The sequence below is a fragment of the Aphelocoma coerulescens genome, chromosome 2 (genome assembly GCF_041296385.1).
Source record: "Aphelocoma coerulescens isolate FSJ_1873_10779 chromosome 2, UR_Acoe_1.0, whole genome shotgun sequence".
Lineage (NCBI taxonomy): Eukaryota > Metazoa > Chordata > Aves > Passeriformes > Corvidae > Aphelocoma > Aphelocoma coerulescens.
This window is the reverse complement of record NC_091015.1, coordinates 291,760-313,996: the sequence shown is the minus strand read 5'-3', so window position 1 is coordinate 313,996 and position 22,237 is coordinate 291,760. Positions and strand designations below refer to the sequence as shown.

General features: G+C 53.7%; 1 protein-coding gene across 2 annotated transcripts in view; it reads left to right on the top strand.

Annotated features, from left to right (window-relative positions):
- AGAP3 (ArfGAP with GTPase domain, ankyrin repeat and PH domain 3) overlaps window positions 1–22,237 on the top strand; it is a 110,551-nt gene that overhangs the window by 63,787 nt on the left and 24,527 nt on the right. For both annotated transcript variants that reach the window (XM_069006107.1, XM_069006106.1), the window contains exons 10-11: window positions 5,900–6,004; window positions 10,598–10,766. In XM_069006107.1, coding sequence (XP_068862208.1) covers window positions 5,900–6,004; window positions 10,598–10,766 — 274 coding nt within the window. The remainder of the gene's footprint in view (window positions 1–5,899; window positions 6,005–10,597; window positions 10,767–22,237) is intronic.

Genomic DNA, 22,237 nt, shown 5'->3' with positions numbered 1-22,237 from the left:
CGCTGTTTGTGGTGGGTCATTGTTGGTGTGCGGGGGGTCATTGGCCTGAGGTGAGTTGCTGATTGCGGTGGGTCGCTGGTTTGCAGTGGCAGTGCCCATGTGCTCTGGTTTGGGGTCAGTCCAACCCGGGCAGCAGGGGAAGTGGCGGGTGGCTGTTCTGTGGTGAGATAGAGGAGGCTGCGAGTAGAGCAGCTGGAGCCCTCAGTGAGACCTGACTCGATTCCCCAGAATCTGCTGCTGCCTGCCAGAGGGCTGGTCCTGGGAGGACCCCTGCTCCCCCTTCCTCCTTCCCTTCCCTCCCTGACAGCCTTTCGTGCCTGGACCTTTGGGTTCCTTTTTCCAGCATCTCCCTCCACTCGGCAGGGCAGGATGATTGCTTTACCTGCTTCTGTGTCTCCATGCTGCTGACAGGGCCCGTCCTTGCCTGATCTGCCAGAGGCTGTGTTGGTTTAGTGGGATTAAGTCATTCCGTGCTGTAGGCAGGGCAGTGCTGTTCCTGTGTGAAATGGGGAGAACTGGGACCAATGGAGGCCCAGGTCTGCAAACGCAACCTGTGCATCCTTTCTGGGCTTTGCAAGGAGGAGGAGACGCCAAACTGCTGCCTGGTTCAGGACTAAGTGGAGGGACCAGTTCATGGCACAGCAGCTCACAAGGAGAGCCTGGAGCAAAGAGTTTCCATGGGAGACCCAGATCTATGCTGGCTTCAGGACTGGCACCTCCTGTAGCCAGAGTAGCAAGAAGTGATTTCACAGAGATTCCGGCAGTGTTCTTACAGGAACATACATGGGGGGAAGTGGTGTTGGACAGGTGGACACTAGCTTATGCCAGCAGATAGCCACATGTGGCTTGTGGAGAAGGGATTGTCAGGGGGTCCAGAGTGAGGTTAGCGCTGCAGTTTGGCACATTGGTGCCATGGCCCTATGCCACAAGGAGTGATGGCTTGGTACCACCAATGGGGAGAGGAGCTGCCAGGATTTATAGCTCTGTATCACAAAGATTCAGGACAGGGGACGGTCACTCTTGTCTCTGGTATGGACCTGCCCCTTCTGGAAGATGGTGGAGGTCTCATTGCTTGCTGTCTCTGCAGGGCAGTGGGAGAGCGGGGCCTTTAGTTAGACTGCCCAGTGGTCCTGCCCAGCCATAAGAGCAGAGAAGCTGGTGGGTTTGGAGCTGTGAGTGGCAAATGTGGCAGGATCTCCTGCCTGGGTTTGTGGCCAGCATTGCACTGTTCCCTTCCCTTGGCATGAGCACTGCTGGGCTGGCGTGTTTGGTGCTGGGGCTGCTGGCAGCTTGCCTCAGAAGCATTTGGGTTCCTCTGCTTGAAATAACGAGGCTGGTCTGTGCTTAGATTGCCAACCGACGGCTGAAGGCAGCGAGTGCTATGAGGCAGCAGGCTCCCCCGTGACACCCATGTGTCATGACTGTGATCCATGGTCCTTTCCTGGTCTCTGTGAGGACACAACAAGCTTTGGGAAGCACTGGCAGCCCTCCTCAGCATGCGAGGCCTGGGCTTTGCATGGAGCCAGGAAACAGGAGGCTGGGCTGGGTGCTGCAGAAAGGAGAAATATTGAGGAGACTTGGCTGAGGAGCAATGCATGTTGCTACTATAGGGTGCTTGGTTGCTGCTTGTCTCCACCTTCTCCAGCACAGCACCTCTGGGTGACCTGATCTGTCTCCCTCATGCACATCTGGAAAAGATGGAGCTCCCCAAGGGGATAGGTGAGACTGTGGGTGTTGGGGCCCCCCACACCTAGGACAGCACCTACGCACCCTCCAGCCTCTGCCAGGGCTGCTCTGTGCCAGGGACTCAGGGTCCCACAGTGTCCTTTCGGTGATGGTCCTTCAAGGCTGGAAGAGTTCCCTCATAGCTGGATGCTTGTCTCTGAGAAGTGGGTTAATTAGGCCGGGAGACGAAGCTTCCTCAGCTGTTTGTTACCAGGAATGAGCTCCTAATTGCACATCCACCAGATCTTTCTGGCAAGGCCCCATGGAGTGCGCTGGCAGCCTGGGGGTCCCCTGGCCCCTGGCCTGGCTCTGCTCGGGCCGTGCACTCCAGCAGGGCCCAAGGCGGGTGACTCCTCCTCCTTGGGAGCTGGGATCATGCTGGGAGCTTAGATTACATTTAAATTGCCATTTGCATTTTCCAATCAATACGCGACTTCACAATTAAGTTTGGTGTTAAAATTCTTAGCAAAAAGTGAGTGGAAGGGAGATTTGTGGAGTAAACGAGTCCTCTGGGGGCCATCGCTGCTCCCTGCTTCATTACGCTGCATATTGCTGCTGCTGCTTTTACTGTGCACCAGCACAGCCCAGCGCAGCACAGAGCCGGGCATGGCCCACGGAATGCCGGGAAGGGGATAAAGAGTGGGGAGAGGAAGAGGGTCGGGCTCTTCTGCCATTTGTCTCTGTCACCTCCTTCCCTTTGTGTGTGACATGGGAAGAAACTTGTGGAAGAGTTATTTCCTGTAAGTCTTCCCACACGGTGCAGAGGGAGGTTGAGGAGCACCTGTGTGTGCCAGCACAGGGGTCTCGGAGCTGCAAGGAGCCTGGCTGGGAGGCTCATGGGGAGTGGGCACAGGAGCATGGGTGGACCACGGCCTCAGCCATGGGTTGTTCCCGCTTTTGGACTCCTTTTCCTTCTGGCCTGCAAAAAGGGGCTGAAGTTCTGGGTCCTCCTTTCCAGCTTGGAGTTTGGTTGTGCTTCAGTTTGCCAAGTTGCAGGTTTGAGGCTGACCTAACTGCAACCAAACTGTTCTCTGCAGGCAGCATGTGTTTGGGGCAGGCTGGGAGTGCTGGAGTAGGTGTTTCATAGCATCAAGGTGCATCAGGTTGAAGACACATCGAGGAGAGGAGCTGTTCTGCAGGATGTGTGGGCAGGTCAGGCTGTGGAACTGAGCCAGGTTTAAAGCCAGAAGAGGGATCATCATGCCCAGCAGGGATCATTACATGCCCAGGAGGAATCTTCATGCCCAGAAGAAATCACTGTGTCCAGAAGGAGTGGTCACACTCAGAAGCCAGAGAATTCCACACAGTTACTTTGAGTTGGATCTGTAACCTCAGCGTGGTCTAGAGCAGATTTGTTTTGAAAGATACCAAACAGATGTACTAAATTACAGAGATTTCACCAGTTACCTGGGTGAGCTGGTGGATGTTAAACTGGCTTTGTATGGGAGGAGGAACAATCATTTTCATACAGGGTGTGGGAAATACGTGGCCCAGCTGTGGTGTTAGGACAATTTTGGGTAGGTCCAGAGTCAGGGTGCTGAGGAAATGCGAGTACTGCTAGCTGCATGTGGGAGGACGGCACACAGGACCAGGCAGATGTCCTGCCCCTGGCACAGCATGGCTGCCACCTCATCTGGGAGGTGCAGGGGCATCAGGATCCCATCTCCAGCAGGGAGGACCATTGTCCATCACTGCAGGTTTTGTGAAGAGGTTGGAGTGACATGGTACAGCTGAGCCTGTCCAGGGAGGGAGGGGCGAGGTGACCTCCCAGCACTCCTCCAGCTCTGCGTTGCTGTGACAGCATCACAGATGGGAGTTTACTCTGTCTGCCCTGTCTCACCCCACAAGTGCTGCCAGACTGAGGCACCTTTCCCACAGAGGACTGGGAGCTTGGGAACTGCTCAGTGATGGCACATCAGCCCAAGAGCTCACACATGGGCTGCTCCCACCCACTCCCTGTGCAGGACCAGCCCTGACAGCCCACTGCAGGGTCCTGTCACCTGGCCCCTGAGCAGGACTGTGCCTGCTGTCCTCAGCAGCTCAGTTTGCCCAGTGAGGAAGCATTTATGGTTAAGGACCAGTCACTGCACTTACTTACACCACACAGTTGCCACATTACTTTTAGGCTTTCTGGTTTTATGTTTTCTTGGAGTTCATTTGAGCAAGACATTGATGAACTAGTCTGAGTCAGATGCAGGTTGGCTGGACCTCTGTAAGTCCTTCTGTTGGACACAGGTTTGCCATTTGTAACCACACTCGTTCTCAGATATGGATATATTTTGCGAGCTTGCACTTGACTAGTTCTCATTCCATCCATTACTGGCTCTATGGACTTTGTACAGCTGGTGTTTAAGGGCATTGCTGCTCAGTTAAAGACCTGACAGAAAGCTAAAAACATTTTTCAGCACAGTCACTCCTGCCATCAGATACTGTGTTTTACCCAAGGTAGAACCAGGCTTCTCTAATGTCCTGTTTGCACTGGCTGACACTGGCTGCTCTCCTCTCGTTCTTCGCTGATCACTCTTTGCCATAGCTTTTCCATAGATTTGCTTGGTCTGAGCATCCAGCCATGATTCCAAGGGTCGTTGCTTGTCCCCTGGCAGAACTTGGCAGAGCAGGAGCTGTCGGTCAGCTGCCACATTCTGTGCCATGTTCCCATCAGCACCTTCTGACTACTACTGAGTGAGTTCTTCAGCTCATTTCCTTTGAGCTCTTGACGGCAAGGTATCAGATCCTGGCAAGGGATTCGATCCTGACAAGGGAGGGATCTGATCCTGCCCACACACAGCTTTGCCCTAGCCACTCTGTTTCACTGCCTCGTCCCTGCACGTGCAGGAGGCAAATCCTTTTCCCGCTGTTTGCTGCCTGAGCACCGAGCTGGAGTGGTCACGGGGAACTTCTGCCTGTTCCTGCACCATTTATTGCTGATTTCATGGTCATGTCTGGCAGCGTTGTCCCCCTGCATGTGCCAAGCCCCACCACTTTGTGTTGGGCCTTTGCACCATGCAGGCACAGCAGCTCAGTCTCCAGGCACTGGGATGGGGCCCCCAAATATGCCGAGGCTGGCAGGGCTGAGACTTTCTGCCCAGGTTTTTGAGGAGGGGCTGGCCTGGGGCCCAGATTTTTGCCACGTTAGGAACAGGCAGTCTGGGTGTCTGTCCAGACAGCACTTTCAGAGGGCCCAGGCCCGACAGTTGGTAGATCCAGCTTTTTCCCAGACTCATTCCTACTTTTGTCCCCCCACGCTGTCCTTCCCTCTCTGCCGACAGAATGCTTGATGTCCTCTCCCTGCTCCAGAGCTCTTGCACCTGGTGTCTTGCCCCAGCTTCCTTCTCCCTCTCCACTTCTGTCCTTACCTGGTACATGATGAATTGCTGCTGGAGGCAGATTTCCTGAGGAGGCAGAAATGGATGGGGAGAGGATGAGGAAGGTCTGTGCTCTGAGCCTTGGTTCAGATCAATGGAGTTAGTTCTGGGTTACCCTGGGAAGAGGGAGTGCAGCACATGCGAGTGCAATCATTTCCTGGCCCTGGGAGCATGTTGTACCAGAGACAACAGGGTGGGTCTCATGTAAAATCCTGATGAGAAAAGGGGATGACCCTAACTCAACTGCCCAGGACCTGCACTCCTTCCTGCAATGTGTCCCTACTCTGTTTGACAGCTCTCAGGATCACAAGCAGGCGAGAAAATGTGCATCTCTTGGGAGACCTGTATTTGGAGTGTGGTTTCTCAATCGGCCCCTGCTTGTCCTCAGTTTTCCCTGCCTTGACTATGCCTCTGTGCTTTGGGTGGTGGGAGAAGGTGTGGGAGCAATCTGTGTCTGTGGTAGTGAGGTTGGCTCCTGCCCTGTGTGGGCGCTGCCCTTCGGCATTTCTCAGAGGGAGTGGTTTGGGACACCAGGGGATATGATGGGTCCCTCAGAGGACCTGGACATTGGCATTGACTTGTGGAGATCCTTATCCCTGAAAGGGAGGGGGCTGTCTGTGGGGACTGAGGGGTTGGTGAGGAAAGGGTGCAGCCCAGGGAAATGCTGTGGGAAAGCAGACCTAGAAGATGTTTTCTTGAGTCTGCTCATCGTTTCTTCTCAAAGACCAGTCTCCAAGGGGCAGTGCTGGAGCAGAGTGTGAGGTGCCTGGACCAAACACCGTCTGAGACTCTTGACTCCTCTCTTTTAGGGCATTCTCCTCAAACGCAGCGGCAAGTCCCTCAATAAGGAGTGGAAGAAGAAGTACGTGACGCTGTGTGACAATGGGGTCCTTACCTACCACCCCAGCCTGCACGTGAGTACTGGGCTGAGTGGAGGAGCAGGGTGGGACAGAGCGTGTCCTTCATGCTGTGGCTGCTGCTGCAGGTGCTCTTACAGCAGCCATCATGGGAGAGAGGCGCTGGGGAGGAGTTTGGAGTAGCAGATGGAAGTTCTGGGCTCTGTCCCGTGCAGGAGTTCAGTGTTGGCCACCTCCAAGGCAGCATTTTCAGCAGACCTGGTTTTTACCAGGGTCTGGAGGAGATTCTCTCTCCTGCAGGCTGTATGTTCAGTGCTAGGCTGGTAGAAACATGCTCTGTGCAGGATTACACTGAGGAGCTACAGTTCTCGCCTGTTTACCTGCTCAGTCCATTAAAGTGGGGCCTATGCTGCAGCCGGATGAGGAGCAGGCAGAGAGCTCTTTGCAGCTATATCTGATGGTGCCATTTGGGTGTGGAATAATTTTCCTGGCTGCTAGGTGTTGGGTAATGGAGATGAGGTGCCTGTGCGAAGCCTGCCAAGCTGAGCTGCCGTCGGTGCAGCTCTGATACTTCTCGCTGCTTGGCTCAGGCATGCAGCTGCCACCCCATCCATCTCTGTCGCCTCCCCACTGTGGGGCTAATGGCTTCTTCCCTATTCCCTCTTGAGCACAGTTTGCTGCTGCGGCAGCAGCCACGGACAGACACACCTGTGACACAGGCCCAGCACCTCTGCCCAGGATGTACTGCCACAGGACAGACAGACAGGCAGTGGCTGGGGGGCACAGGGTGGTTGAGGGGGCTGCAAGGAGAAGAACAAGTTGCTGCAGCTCTTGTGAATGTTCCCAGGCCCTCAGTCTGTCCCCAGTCTCCTCAGATGTGTGGTATTGGAGTGCCCTAAGCCTCAGTGTCTTTCTCCTCATTGCTAGCTCTGCACCCTCACTCCAGGGTTTGCCATGCTGAGTTATCCAGCTCTGGAGCCCCTGGACCCTCCTGTCCTTGAACTGGAGACCCAACCATTGCATTTCCTTTCTCTAATTTGTTGGAGCTTTTTCTTGTAGTCCTCAGTCCCGATACTATGCTGTGGTCTGCAGTTCTCTAACTTTGTAACCCCAGTTGTTTTGGAACCCCAAACTGGGAGGGAGTGGCTGCTGCTGCCATCTCTGCATGTGTGCTCAGCTGTGCATATGGACTGTTGTTACCATCAGCTGTAGAGGCAAAGCAATTTCTGGGCTGTTGTTTAGCCACTCTCAGATGCTGCTGCTGCCACACACCAGGTTTCTCTCCTTTTTTCACCATTCCTTCCTCAGAGGGTGATCGAGATTGATGCCACTCGCTTTCCTTCCTGCACGTCAGTGTTTCATTTCATTACTGCGTTGCCCTGAGAAAAATCTGGTTTGCTTCCAGCTGGTGCCACTGGTGATCCACAGCCCGTTGCTGAGGGTGGTGTGCGCTGGGCCTCTCCTGCCCAGTTTCCACGGGGAGCTCTGAACCTTGCACCTGAGATAGCAGCTGTATCACCTGATGTGTTTACCTACAGCGAGGGTGGATTACACGTGGGCACAGAGCATGGGGCTGCCCAGCCTGTTTGCTGCAAGGCTGGGGTTCTGCGTGCTCCCTGTGGTATCGCCTGCCTAAGAACTGGGGAACGGACCCTGGCACCCGCCAGCGTGCCCCATTGTGTACTGCAGTTTTGGCAGCATGCTGTTGGGATCAGAAAAGCCTCTCTGCCTCCCTTCCCCCCCGGTGCCTGGTGTACGACCTGCTTGGAAGGGATAGATGCAGGGACAAGCAGGAGGAAGAGGTAGTCCAGAGGAGGATGTCCTGTTGTATCTGCTCCTCCCCACCTTCCAGAGTGAATCAGGAGGTGCTGTGGTGGATTTGGGCCCTGTGGGCAAGGCAAAGCTCCCATGTCCTTTCACAGGATGACACAAGCAGAGCACGTTAGGGTTGGAGCAAACCTGTGCTCCCGAGGATGGGCGCGTACTCTGCTACCACTTCAGTGTGGCAGCAGAGCCCAGGGTGGCTGGTGAGGGGAGCTGTGGGCTGGAACAAACCCCAGAGTGTCAGCCAAGGGGACATGCAGCATCCAGTTCTTGCTATGGGAAGACCCAGCTTCTTCCCTGTGTGTGCTGCCATGTATCTGGGGGACGGCAGAATTCTGGGTGCAGCAAAGGGGTCCCTGGGGACAGGCTGAGCCTTGCAGAAAGAGAGTCTTCCCTGTCCATCAGGATGTTCGATGCCCCAGGGCATTTTTGTGCTCTTTCTCTGTCCCAGTGGCTGTTCCTTGGCATAAGTCAGGGCAGTTCCTGACTTCCTCTTCCACCTCTGTTGCATTCTCTCCCTGTCCCTCCTGGGATGGGTGTCAGGACCCCAGAGGTCAGCAGCCCTAATTTCTTTCTCCTCCAGTGCGCATCTGGCCAGGATGTGTCTATGCCCCATTGGATGGAGGTCGGAGCCTGGCTCTGGCAGTGCTGATTTTACCAAGCAAAGCTTCCTGGTGGAGCTCGTCATCTGTTTTTGGGAGTTCATCACTCAAGCCTGTATCTGGGTCTGGATCGTGGCACCTCCAGCCCAACTTGAAAGTTTCCTCAGCAGGAGTCAGGCGTAAACTCCAGGTTTGCAGTCACAGGCTGGCGAAGCGTGTGCTGGTGAGCTGGCCCTGGCCTTGTAATTGCTTTCCTGATGGAAACTTGTCTTGACCACCAGTCCAGACTCATGCTTGGGAACTGTGGGCTAGTCGGTGGGTTCCTGCCCTGAGGTGCTACCTCTGCCTCTGCACCAGAGCCCCGTTGGTGGTTTCAGGGACAAGCGGGATGCCTGGAATTGGAGGCAGGAGTGCTGGGGGCCTGATCCCTGGATTCAGCAGGGCTTTCCTTGTTGCATCTATATTTTTACCTTTCTGTGAGTGTGTTCAGTGACAGGAAAAGTGCAAGTTGTGTGAAGAGCCTGGTGCAGTTTCCCATCACTTCCCCAAAGCCTTGGAGAGAATTCTGCTGCCGGGAAGGTGCGTGGCTGAGCCCAGGCTCGCCGGCCGCGCTGCACAGAACCAGGGAAGCAGCTCCCATTTTGCAGCCAGTGGAGCCATTCACACAATCACCTTCTGTTAATTCTATCTGCAACATCAATTAAATTGTTTGTAGAAACTAATTGAATGTGGCTTAATCACACATCTTAATAGCTTTCCACGCTTTGAACTCGTTGTTAATTCCAGTAATAAAATGAAATGAGAGAACTGGCTGGGTAATTAGCGAGGAGGCTTGGGAAGAAATTGCTGTTTTATGGTGGGTAATAAAAGCCGAGCGCCAGTGACCGCTCGCTCCGGCAGGCAGCCGGCGACCGCGGCAGTTGTGCTGAGTGAGGGAAAATCCTCCAGCCCCTCTGAGGGTCCCTGCCCAGGGCTGTCACCAGGTCTGCACCCAGCTGGGAGCAGCTTGGTGTGGTGTTTGCTTAGGTTGGTGGTCTCAGAGTCACCCAGGGCACTGGATGGTGAGTGCCAAGGGCTGAGGCCAGGCTGCCTGGCCCCTGGCAGCATGGGAGGGTGTGCTGTGAGGACAGGATGCCTGCATGGGGGTCAGTGGAGAGAAAGGAGTTCAGACCAGGGCGTGAAGGTGCCGTTGGGAGACTATGACCCTTGCAAATAGTCACCTGAGAGCACAGAGCATGGCCTGTGCAGGCCCTCTCACCTGGTTTTGGGTCCAGGATGGGAGGATTGTTGCTCCTGAACTGAGCTTGTTCATGTCTTTATCTTCTTGGATATGGAAGCAGACAGGGACCATCTCTGAGTTAATCTTTTTGGTGACCTCCTTATGAACTGGAGTAAACCCAAGCTCCCTGCAGCAGCCACAAGCTTGCCCTGGACAGCTCTGGCTCCTCTCCTGATGGCAGCACAGGAGAGGTGTCCCCACCTCCCTGTTCTCCCAGAGCCTTGAGCTCCAGTGTTGGTCCCTGCTCCCTCAGGATCTGACCAGCAGTTCCCCTCTCTAATGCTGATTGGGTCTTCCCCTTCTGAGGGCACAAGCCTGAGGAGGAGTTGGCCTCAACAGAGAGGGCTGGGGAAGAACCATGGTGTCCCATGGAGTAGGGAGGGATGGGAGGCACAGGAAGGGACACAATGCGCGGGAGAGATTGGAAGTCGGCACCCTCATTCTGACTGAAAGCTGAGATGCTTTTGGGTGACAGGGCAGAGTGATAGTTACAGTCTGCACATGGGGTTTTGGTTGCATAATGAATTGTGTACCAGAGGAAATGATGGAAGCACCAAGTTTTGAATAATAGGCAGCTCTGCAGGTGAATGAGTAAGGGAGTTACCTGAGTTCTGTTGGTTTGAGTTTGTCTTATCCCAGCTGTGACCTGAGAGGGAATTTCTAGGTGTCCCTTTGCTTATACTGATATGATATGATATGATATTTATTATATTATTAGCTGTTGTAGTTGAGTGCTGAGATTAAACAAGGGATGATAGGGAGGAGGAACTACTGGCCACCTGTGTGCCCTTTGGCTCCATCTGATCTCTGATCCCCAGCCATGCTTTCTCAAATGGGCTTGTCCTGGCATCTGACAGGGCTTAGTGCTGATCCTGAGCATGGGGGAGCTGAGCGTCTGTGTCTGGGGCAGGGCTGATCCTCCACCCTTGTGCCTCTCTGCTCCAGGACTACATGCAGAACGTCCATGGGAAGGAGATTGATCTGCTGAGAACTACAGTGAAGGTCCCAGGCAAGCGGCTCCCCAGGGCCACGACGGCAGCAGCGCCCAGCGCCAGCCCCAAAGCCAATGGGCTGGCCAAGGAGCGGAGCAGCTCACAGCTGGCAGGAGGCACAGGTAAGAGCTGGTGTGGATGGCACAGAGCCAGAGGCCGTCCCTCCTGCAGTGCGTCAGCAGCCCTGGGCTTTGCTGAGCTGAGAACAGAACCCCTTCTGATGCGTCCTGCTTTTACCACCCTTGGGGAGTCCCTTTGGTGGGCCTTAGCATTTCTGTGCAGGTCCCAGGTAAGCTGCTGGTAGGATTTTGTGCTGGTTGGTGTCCAGGACAGAAGAATGTCAAAGGGTTTAACTGGCAGTGTGAATCCCTGAGTAATTTCCTCACCCCGAGGAAAGTGTTGAGGCTGGTGAGCTGCTACTCATGGTGGAAGCTGCTGCTCCATAAATCAAAGGAAATCCCAACTAGGGTGGCTCTTGGTTCCTGACTGTTTCTTTCTGGTTTTGGCACCCTATTTCCTCCTCACTTTTCCCTGGAGAAATGAAGATCTGGTTTGGGATCATCACTCTCTCTGCACACTGAAGAGGGGCAGTTGCCCCAGAGTGTGGTGAGGGGAGGCTGGCTGCCCCCCAGCCTCTCACAGAGTTCCTGCCATGCTCCTCCTTGCTGCTGCTGCCAGAGGAGGTTCTCACCCTACCTGGGGAAACTGTTGAACTTGGGGCCTTCCTGCCCGCATTTCCCAGGGCCTTCACTGTGTCCTTGGGGCTGATGTCCTTGACCAGGGTGGGCAGTTTCCACCTGCCTTCTTCCCAGCTTGCCATTAGCACAGTCTGGTGCACAGGTTATTGAAAACACTCTGGGATGCTGAGGGAGTGCTGGTGGTGCTGCTGATCACAGAAATCCTTCCAAATCCAGTACTGCCACTGAGGGTGAGCTTGGGCTGGCACATCCCCATCTTGTTCGTTCCTGCTCTGTCCCGTGGTCGGGGTGCTGTCAGCACCGTGCTTCAGAGTGTCCCAGGGCTGAGGGGAGGTGGGATGCAGCTGGGGTGAGTGTGCAGTCCTTGGCATCACACACACACACACACACGGGGAATGAGGCACAGTAACATCTCTGCTCACATGGTGCCAAGGAGGACGTAACGAGCCCTCCCAAACCCGGACTGCTGTTCCTGTCAAGTCAGAAGTCGTCTGTGGATAAACCGTCTGTTCTGACCAGGGCTGCGAGCTCTGCCTGTTCCTTGCCATGGCTCTCCCCTGTACACTGACACTTTTTCACCACCACCCACGCTCAGCGTGCCCCAGCGTGGGGACAGTTCCTGATTCTGGACAGGGACACTTCTCTGCCTGCATGTCAGAGGTGCCTTGTCTGAGCTCTGACTTAGCAGAGATATCAGAGCTGCGGGAAGGATTCAAACCACAGAGGAGCTTATGCTGATGTCAAACCAACTGCTCACATAACCCCATATCCTACTTCCAGCAGTCCTCTCAGTGCTGTTGGGCTCGCAGGAGCAGGTTGGGATGTGCCTGGATTACTGATGACTGCTGCTGGAAAACCAGTGCCAAGGAGTGAGTACGGCATGAGACCTTTCAGTCTGGGCAACAGAGCTGGAGCAGACACAGTGCGTGGGGGCTGGAGTTGGAGCAGTTTACACGGGAGAGGAGATGCAGTGTCCCAGCAGGGGGGAAATGAATGTTGGAAAAGTTTATCTGGAGAGCAGTTCGACTTAGCGCTGCCTGAAACCTTTAGAATGAGACCAGTTTTCTTTTCACGAGACGTGCTCTGGTCCAGCTTGTGGGTATTGCTGCGCGTGTGTGTGCAGGGGGTGGGACCCTATGCTACGATGGTCGTTCCCATGTAGGGTCTGTGGATTTGGGATCCCCTGCTGGCTGTCTGCCCTTGGGCCCTTGAGCAGAGCAGTGCTGTGGGTGTGTCCATGCAGGGCTCAGCACTAGGACAACAGCTTTAAGCACATGTTGTGTGTCTTGTCTTGGTTCAGGCTGTGTCTGCAGTGTCAGAAGGGTTTTCCTCCTGGTACACAATCAGTAAAGGCTTTTCTTAGGAATTTTTTCGTATCGCTCTGATGCCTCCAAGCCCAATAGCAGTGGATGCAGTCACAAAATGCACTGATGGGACACAAACCCTCTGAGGTGATGTGCTCTTATCCCTGAGCAATGCCCAGGGCTGGATTTGGGGCTGATGGAGAATATGCCTGGCTTCAAATTAGCAGCAGCCTCACAGTTTCGCTGCCTTTGGGACTGTGGGTGAGTCTGTTACTGGATCCACTGGGTATCTCTCATCTGACACGTGTTTTGGGGACTGGAGAGGAAGCACTTCAAAGTCTGCACTTCTTTGCCAGTTACAAGTTAATCTTCAGAGGACACGAAGTGTGGAGACATAAGGGATTTGCTGTCTTGCCCCAGGAGTCTCGGGGCAAAACCAGGTGGCTGGTGATTAGAGTTCAGAGCAAGTGTCTGTGGTTCCTCTGTGACCCGAGTTCTGCAAAGGTGAGTGTGCTGGCTGATGTCCACTGCACACACAGTCCTTAGCTGGGGTGAGGAAAGACCAGGGACAGAGGGGAGAAGAAGAAAAAAGAAGTCTCACCTTGCCCTGTATGTGGATGAAATACATGGATGTGGTGCTCTGGTGAGGATTCAAAATAACTGCAAAGCAGGTATAGACAGCTTCAAGCTAAATACAGTAGGAATGAGGTAGGGACTTGTGTTTGTGAAACCAGTGGGGGCTCTGAGCTCAGTCATGATTGTGCCAGTATTTAAACCATTCAAGAAGACAACTTTACTGTAGTTAAACGTGGGTTTATTTTAAGTTGAATGAGTTCCTGTTGTCCAAGAGGAGGCAATGGAGATGCTCCAAGGGCTGGAGCCCCTCTCCTGTGGAGATAGCCTGAGAGAGCTGGAGGTGTTAACCTGGAGAAGAGAAGGCTCTGGGGAAGGCCTTGGAGCCCTTCCAGTGCCTGAAGCTGGAGAGGGACTTTGGACAAGGGCCTGGAGTGACAGGACAAGGGGGAATGATGTCATACTGAAGGAGGGGAGGTTTATATTGGATATTAGGAAGTTCTTCCCTGTGAGGGTGGTGAGGCCCTGGCACAGGGTGCTCTGAGAAGCTGTGGCTGCCCCATTGCTGGAAGTGTCCTAGGCCAGTTCAGACAAGACACTGGCTGGAGCAATCTGGTCTGCTGGATGGTGTCCCTGCCCATGAGGAGATGGAACTACAGTGGTTGGGCTGGAGAGGGCAGGAAAGGGATGAGCCAGAGCTCACAGGTGCTATGGCCTGAAGGCAGGTGTTCACTAGAGGTGTGGCACTGCTAGATCAGGTGTCTCCTTCAAATCCCTGCTGTTCCTCTTCCTGCTGGAATGTTGCTTCTCTTGCCCTCTTCCTCACAGTCCCCCAGGTGCATCCTTGCTATGGTTCATCAGGCTCACCTACCCTTGTGCTGTGCTGCATCGCATGTTTCTGGCTCGAGGAACGAGGGCAGCTCGTATCAAAGTGCAGATGGGATGAAAAGGGACTTCAGTGGGAGGACAGATGGTGGCACAACAGACACAGTCAGCACAAGAGCCTAGCCTCAGCCCAGCTGAGCCCTGGGTTCTTGCTTCACAGAGGTTTGTAGGGACCTGCTCCAAAGTGTTAGCAAAGGGGAGATGGGCAGGGAGGTACTGGAACCGTGACACCTCTGCAGGTTCGTACATGGCACATACCACAGCCGTACGCGGAGCACACGAGCTGGCACTGCATCGCAGCTCAGTGGTGTCAGAGGATGCTGAGGAGAGCTGAACACTGGGAAGCCTGCCTTGGAGTGGGAAGTGAAGAGAAGTGAAGGAAGAGGCTGCAGCAATGCGGAGATTGTTGTGGTTGCAGGCAGCTATTGGAGGTGTTTCCAGCAGCAGACAGAGATGGGACTGAAGGAAACAAATGTGGGGGAGCCAGAGCACAGAGTGAAGGGAGCAGGCTAAAGGGGAAAGTTCTGCTCCACTCTGGGGGGCTCATGGGGGATTCTCCAGCTTGCTGAGGACCATGAGTCTTCCATGGGGTGTGCTGCCGAGCAGGTGGCAGCCACGTCCTCAGTGCAGGCGACGCGGAGCAGGCTGGGCCAGTTGGACTTGGCACGGAGGTGTGAGCTCAAGCTCTGGAGGGTTCTAAGTGGGCGCTGCCACTGGTCAGTTCCCTTCAGCCTGAGGAACAGTGTCTGTGGTCTGGCACGTGTGTCGGGACCAGTGCCAGTGTGAGTCCTCTTCCTCCTCCTGCTTCTGCAGCATCACCCCTGCATCTCCTCCAGGGAAAGCATTTTCCAGAGTGTGTGTTGGTGGGAGGCACTGCTTGGCATGCAGGGCTTGGTTGATGCTCCTGTTTGCTCTGAAGTGACGAGGGTCCAGCTGTCCCTGGGCCGAGTTCTGTGTGCTGGCACCGACTCTTGGCTCTGCAGCACAGGCTGGGGAGCCCTCGGTGCACTGAGTGTGGCAGCGCACCTGTCCTGGGGCTTCTGTGCCGGGTGGGGTGGTGGGAGGGAGCCTGTGCTTGCCTCAGCCCCTCCAAACGTCGGGATGGCAGGGGATGGTGCTGGGTCTTCAGGCAGCTCGGGATCTTTGCTGGGTTCATGGTGACGCCTGACAGCTCTGTTGTGGCTTCTGGAGCCGATGGCCGGGAGCATTTGCATAAGGCAGGCGGATGGAGAGGGTGGTGCCGGTGCTGGGCGAGCACCGCGGTGGCAGGGTCCCCCCCCGCCAGGCCCATGCCCCCCGATGCTCTGCCTCTGCAGAGTGAGGGATTGGCTCCCCCAGGCCGGGGTTGCTGAGCCTGCTGTGATCATGTCACGTCGGGCTCCGTCGATGTTAACATCTCATTATCTTTGTTACTGTAATTACATTATCCGCTGCTTTATGCAGAATTATTCTCCGAGGACTAATTGATGGATCCATGTTTAATTCATTAATCATTAGCATCAAATTCGACAATTACAGTGCACACTGATTGTGGAATTTCAAATGTAATGAGGGAAGAATTAACAAAGAAAAGGGAAAACCTGTTTCCCTGGCACACCGCTGCTCGCTGTGGGGGACAATGACATTGAGGGAAGAAGAGCAGTGAGAGCAGGGTGGTGCAGGTCATGGCAGACAGGAGGCTGGTGGATCATCTCCTGCCTTTCTCCTGGTTGTGGCTGCACAACAGATTCTTCAGGTCAGAGAAGGGTCATTAATCTCCTAGGAAAGAAGGGAAATTTGGGGACTCAGGAGGGAAAGGTCAGCTCCCACTTCTGAAACAAAGTTGCTTTTGCTTCCCCCCTGCCCAGCAGCTCCAGTCACCCAGCCCTGGCATGTGTCCAGGAACATCCCACGTTACACCTGTGCTCCACACTTTGCAGGCGAGCTGGATGGATTTTGTTGTCCCTGGGATTTGCCTGTAGTCCCATGGCTGCTCTGTTCCATGCACAGTGTGTGGCTCCTGCTCTTAAATCCATGGCTGCCACATGTCATTTTGGTGTGTTCTGCTCGGAGGCAGGATCCTGTCCACTGTGCTCTTTATCGTGGTCCCTGTGAGCTGGGGTGCAGAATGAAAGCCGGAGCAGGGCCCCCAGTGCCTCCCCCTCAGCCTGCAGGACTGCTTGGCACCGGGGTGGGGGCAATGCCCATGCGCAGCTGGGTCGGTGCCAGCTGTGGGGATGCGCCCTCCCTCCCTCCAGCTGTGATTTCGGCTCGCTCACTTGGCTTTCTGTTGAGTCTGACTGTAAAAGTCCAATGTTAGTCACTGCTGTTCAGCCAAGGGCCAGGGCAGGGGCTGGAAGTGGATGATCTTTGAGGTCACTTCTGACCCAAACCAGTCTGGGATTCTGTAACTCGGACATGGGATTGCCGAGCTGAAAGGAAGAGGGTGAGGGTCTGTCTATTCCTCTATGTGAGACTTCTGCCCTTCCCAATAGTATGTTAAAGGGTTGTTTGTAGTCTGAAGATGAAGCTGAGATGAGAGATTTACTAAAATTTATCTGTAATTAATATTTTGCATCATGAATCATGTATAAAATACTGCAAATTCATATTTATATTATAAATATTATACATTCACCGTTACAGTCATACAGTAACCTCTTACGAATGTTTATCTGCATGTCTGAAGGTGGAGGATGAATCCAAATGTGAGGCTTGAGCTGTTGGTTTAAAGTTTTGCATTGCGTGGAAACTAGAAATTGTCAGGATTCCATGGGAAGAGGAGGAGTGTGGTGCCAGGCAGGTGGGATGACACAAGGCAGGACAGGACCAGCAATCCTTGGTGCCTGGTTCTAGTGATGGACACAAGGCTGGAGGGCCGAGATTCTGCTAGATCAGCTCAAGGTTTTATTTGCTAGGATATGCTAGAGTGAGGATGAATTTCATATTTCCAGGCATTGTAACCTGATTATCTCAGCTGTTATTTCTTTCTAAAGAAGGAGTACTGAGGCAGAGAGAAGGTGAAGCCAAAAGTGTTGGAAGCACCTGCTAACTGTGTTCCCCCAGTTGGGAGCCCAAGAGTTGCTTTTTCTCTCTCAATAATTTGGCTATTTTTTAGGCCTTTTCACCATTCCTGTCATTCAGAGCTCAGTCTGCCCCAGGCACACGGAACAGGAGCACATTGTTAGAGGCTGGTTTGGGCAAGGGTTGGTGTAAGTCACTTGAATGGTAATTCTGGGGTTTTTGCAGCGGTGTGTGGGTTGGATCCCATGTCCCCAAAGGAAATACTCGGCTCTGAGGCCCTGAGGCCCTTTCAGTTGCTGACACTCGTGAGCTGTGGCTGCCCTATCCTGGAAGTGTCCAAGGCCTGGTTGGATGGGGCTTGGAGCAGCCTGGGCTAGTGGAAGGAGTCCCTGCCCCATTGCTAGCTGAACCCTGTGCCCAGAGGAGATGTAGGATGTCCTCAGGGCTCTGCTCCATGCTGCTGTTTTGGGGAGCTTCTGCAGCTCCAGCACTGCATTGTACCTCCACACAGGCCACGAGCCCCTGCAGCCCTGTCCTGTGGAAGTGCCCGGACACATGCATACAAAAATGCCCAGAGTGTCTGGCCATGCTGTGCCACCAGCCCTGACTCTGCTCTCCTGCCAGGGTGGGCTGTCCCTGCCTTGTCCAGACTGGTGACAGAGTGAGGCCATGTCCTGACAGCCACCTCACAGACACAGCTCCTACATGGCTCCTGCTCATGGAACAGGCAGCTCCAGGGAAAGGTGCATGGCAGGGAAAGGTTCATGGAAGGGATCAGAGCATATAGGGAGCTGCTGGTGCTTCCTTGCTCTGCACCCCAGCTCTCCCTATCCTCCCTGGTGGAAAAACAGAGACTGATTTTCTCCAACCCAACAGTATAACCACTAACCCTAATTAGAGATAATTACTGAGAGCTGATATACTTATTCCTTACCAGATCACTAAGGAGCCATGCAGTGCAGGACTGAGCAGGGAAAAGGCCTTGGAGAAAGGGAGGAGTAGAGAAGCAGGGAGGAAGAACCACAAGGCAGCAGAGTGCCATGGTGATCAGAGCCCTGCCCAGGGCTGGCCAAGGTGTCCAGGGCAGCCAGGTGGGCACAGGACAGCCAGGTAGGCACGGGGCACCCAAATGGGCATGGGGCAGATAGCCAGGCCTGGAGGGCTGCAGCTGTAGCTCTCAGCGTCCTGGAACATTTGGCTCAGGGTGCCTTGCATGGGGCACCTGGATAAGCTATAAGGGTGTAATTAGTGGCCACCTGTGAAAATCTCAGTGTAAGTAACTTGCTGGTGCTGCCAGGGAGGGCTGGGCTGGAGGGGTGGCTGGTGTTCTCCAAGGTGGACTGAGAGTCTTCTCCAGCAAACCAAGCTTTCTCATCCATACAACCCAGGCTTGTGCTGCAGGATCAAGAGGGGCCAGGGAGCGAGTTGTTACAGGCCACGAAGTCCTACTCTTTGCTGTCACACAGCCCCAGCTCATCCCTGACTGCAGGCAGTGGCTCCAGTGGTGATTCCATCTGGACCTTCCTCTGCCATCAGCACACAAGGCCTTTGCCTGGGGTCTGCATTCTGCTGCTGGGCAGGGAGGTGTCCCAGAGGAACATGGAAAAGCTCATCACTAGCAGGCAAGGGACAGGGCCATCCTATTCTCCAAATAGAGCAGAGCTTGTTCCATCCCCTTGAATTTGTGCACCCCAGGAGGTTGTGCTGCTGCACACCAAACAGCCTCTGTGTACAAAGCAGGCAGGGGTGGATAAAGCCTTGTATGAGTGAATGCCTTTAGAAACCAGAGTTATGTAAGAAAATGCAACAATTCCAGCATCCCCAAATGGCCCTTTCCCAGTTGCACTTGGGATCTGGGAGCAGGAGCTGTTCTCCATCAGTCTCTGCAGTGCTGGTCCAGGTCCACACTCCTCAGCAAGCCCAGAAAGTTCTGGCTCTGCTTCCTTCCCTCCTGCGGTTCTGTCTCAGACCCAGGTTCCTGCTCCACCTGTGCATGCAAACGGGGATCCATGTCAGTGCTGCCTGTCACGAGTGTCCATCTCCCACTGCCACCACAGGGATCTCAGGGGGGCTGCTGCACAGCATCTGTTCTGGGTTGTGTTTTAAACAGCGTTACTTGCACGTTTTCTGCAGCTTGTGATTCCAGGTTTCTGCAGGGACCTTAAGTGATACCTCTATTCACAGTAACAGACCAGGAGAGGGATCTGGAGCACAGACCATGGCTGGCTTCATCCGCTCCTGCCGCTCATTCCCAGCACCTTGGTTTTCTGAGGTAATTCTTTGTAACATGTTGGACAGTAAATTACATTAATGTAGTAAAGTCACTGAAGGACTTTATCAAGTTGCAGTAAAGCTCCTGTGGACTTTCTGAATTCTGGTTCCAAACAGCAGAGCAGCTCCCAAGGAGAACGCCGCTGTTACCCCCACTTCAGCCAATCACCAGACTAAGTTCAGTAGTGTCTTGCATAAAAGTAACCTGGGTGTGTTGTGCTGGTGTTCAGGCAGAACAAAATTCAGATCAGAAATGGAGTATTAAACACACACATGCGCCGACACATGCATACAAAAATGTATCCAAGCCGATTTCACCAAGCTGGAAGCAATTACGTGCCAGATCTTTTGGGAGAAGGAACTTAAACAGGAAAAAAAAAGTGAAGCGTAATTAGGAGTTTTTAAAGAATATTTTACTGGATACCAGAAAGTTAAAAGGAAGGTTGTACTGCTTAAAAGTATGTCAGTCTCTGTGGAGAGGAGACGTGAACTGCTCACTCTCTGTCCCGATAGTGAGAAGGGGCAGGGCCAGGTGGAGGGAGCTGGCTGCATGGTGCTGCTGTGGTTTGTGCAGCTGTATCTGTGTGTGTATAAAAAGTGATAAAATTAACGGCAACATGATAAAGTAATGGGTAAGTGCTGAGCAGGAGCTGGAAGCTGCAGCCAGTTGGAGGCTGGTGGCACTGGTGTGGCCCGGCACAGCCAGCTGGAGCCGCGGTGGAGGCCCCCGCTGCCGTTCAGAGCCGTGCCAGCGCTCCCGGCCCAACATCCGCCACGAGTGATTAATTGTGAGCAGCCTTCGAAGTGACCCTCTTGGCTTTATGGGAAGGATTCCAGCTCCTTGTGTTCCCAGACTCATTGTGGCTGCAGCCACACAAAGGGTTGTGTCACCATTTGCTCTGGGCTGCGGGCTCCTTACGCTGCCCCGGATCATGCTCCATGCCTGCCAGGTGTGGGGAGGAAGTTGAATAACATTTGAGAAACGATGGTAGTGAGGGGTTTAGGAACAAAGTCGCTGATGAAGTAAGAGCACCAGCACAGCATAGCTGCTGGGGAGAGCCTCCCATCTCCTTCTCTGTGGGGACAGGGGTGTCCCAGCTGACAGGGACACACGCCCCATGGAGAGCTTCCCATTTTGGGGACATCTACCCAAATCTGTCACTTCACCTCTGTTCCCTTCTCCCAGAGGAGAACCTCTCTTTCATCGCTCTCACAGGTGCTTTACTTGGCAAAAACTCAACTCCTGTGTCTCAGTTCCTGCTCCAGGTGCTGAGCATAGGGCAGCTCCCGTGTCCTCCCTGGTGCTCTGTCTTGGTCTCTGCAGCCTGGTGTGGATGTGCAGTGTGGTCTCCTTCACCACTATTCCATGCCAAGGACTCATCTTCGCCCAGTGCTGGGTGAGCGGCTGCTTGGGCAGCTGCTTCACCCCGTGACAGTTGTTCAGCCTGTGAGTCATGAGATCAGTCACTGCTCATGTATCTCACCAAGTCCCTAATCCTCAACTTTTACATATTCCACAGGGTTTCCACATAACATACAAATAAAAGTGATGGATCTGGTACTGGGAGCTCATTTCCCAGCTCACCTTCCACCTTGGCTGGCACGGGAGCCTGCACTGCCATGGCTGCATGAGGGGATGCAGAACAGGAACCAGTGGAGTTACAGACAGTGAAAGGGTTTTTTTCAAGAGTATTAGGAACTAATGAATCCTAACCCCGGCATTCCTTCATTACTGTATGGGAATAATAGAACAGTTAATAAGGAAAAAAAGCGAAGTGTTCAGTGAACACTTGTATTGGTGCTTGGGAAGAGGCAAGATGATGTATCTCAGCACAGAATGATGAATTCTTCATATTCCAGCTGTAATTAGGCAGCGAATTAAACAGCAGGTAGGAGATGTGGACATGTTGGAATCAGCAAGGCTGAATTATTTACAGGAATTGTAGATGTGGTCAAGGTCTTTTTCATGTATAGATGGCAACAGTCAGTTTTGGGGTGGAGAGGACTTGCACAGGGCTCAGATTAATAGATTCATGTGTCCACAGGATGAGAGGAAAAATGATGGACAGGAAAGGCTGTAAAAACCAGGAAGTGCTCTCAAAATCACCTTATAGGAAGATCTGATGAGCTCAATATATTTAGCTTATTGGAGAGAAGGTTAAGAGGTAATTCCAACACCATCTGTAAATACCTGTGTAGGAACAGAAATTTGGTGAGAGAGCTCTTTATCAGATAAAATGTACCAGGACCCAGTGACAGTGGCAGAAGGAAGACAACTCAGGCCAGAAGTAAGGCCCAGATTTCAGCACTGAAGGCAATTAACCACTGGAACCACTTAGCCTGCATCACTGTGATCTCTCTGGCACCAGCAATATTCTAGTCAGGATCAGATTTTCTGACAGATCCATCATTGTTCAGGCAGGAGTGACATAGGGGCAGACCTGTGATGTGACTGTGCTGAGCAGCAAAGCTTGGGCAGTCCAAGGGCTCTTTTGGCCACTCCCTGGCTCCAGGTCTGCCATTGTTCTTCCACAAATCTGCCTCTTCCTTGGAGAGCTTGCTTTCCTTGGCCATGGAGCTGCTCAGTGGGTGGACATGGGGTGCCTCAGCCAGCACCGTGGGCTCTGCTCTGTGTGGGGACTTGGAGCAGGCAGAGCTCAGGCTGGAGACAGACGGAGTGGCTGCAGCTGCCTGCAGTTCCTGGGCTGGTGATGTGCGCTTGGTGCAGGATTTTGGGGGCAGCGTCCCTGAGGTACCTATTCCCACACTTCTCCAGTCTGTACGGTCCTGTAACGCTGTATGTGGGGTCGGTTGCCCTCTAAACCAGAGGTGAGCTGGTATGTTGGCTGGAGAAGCACT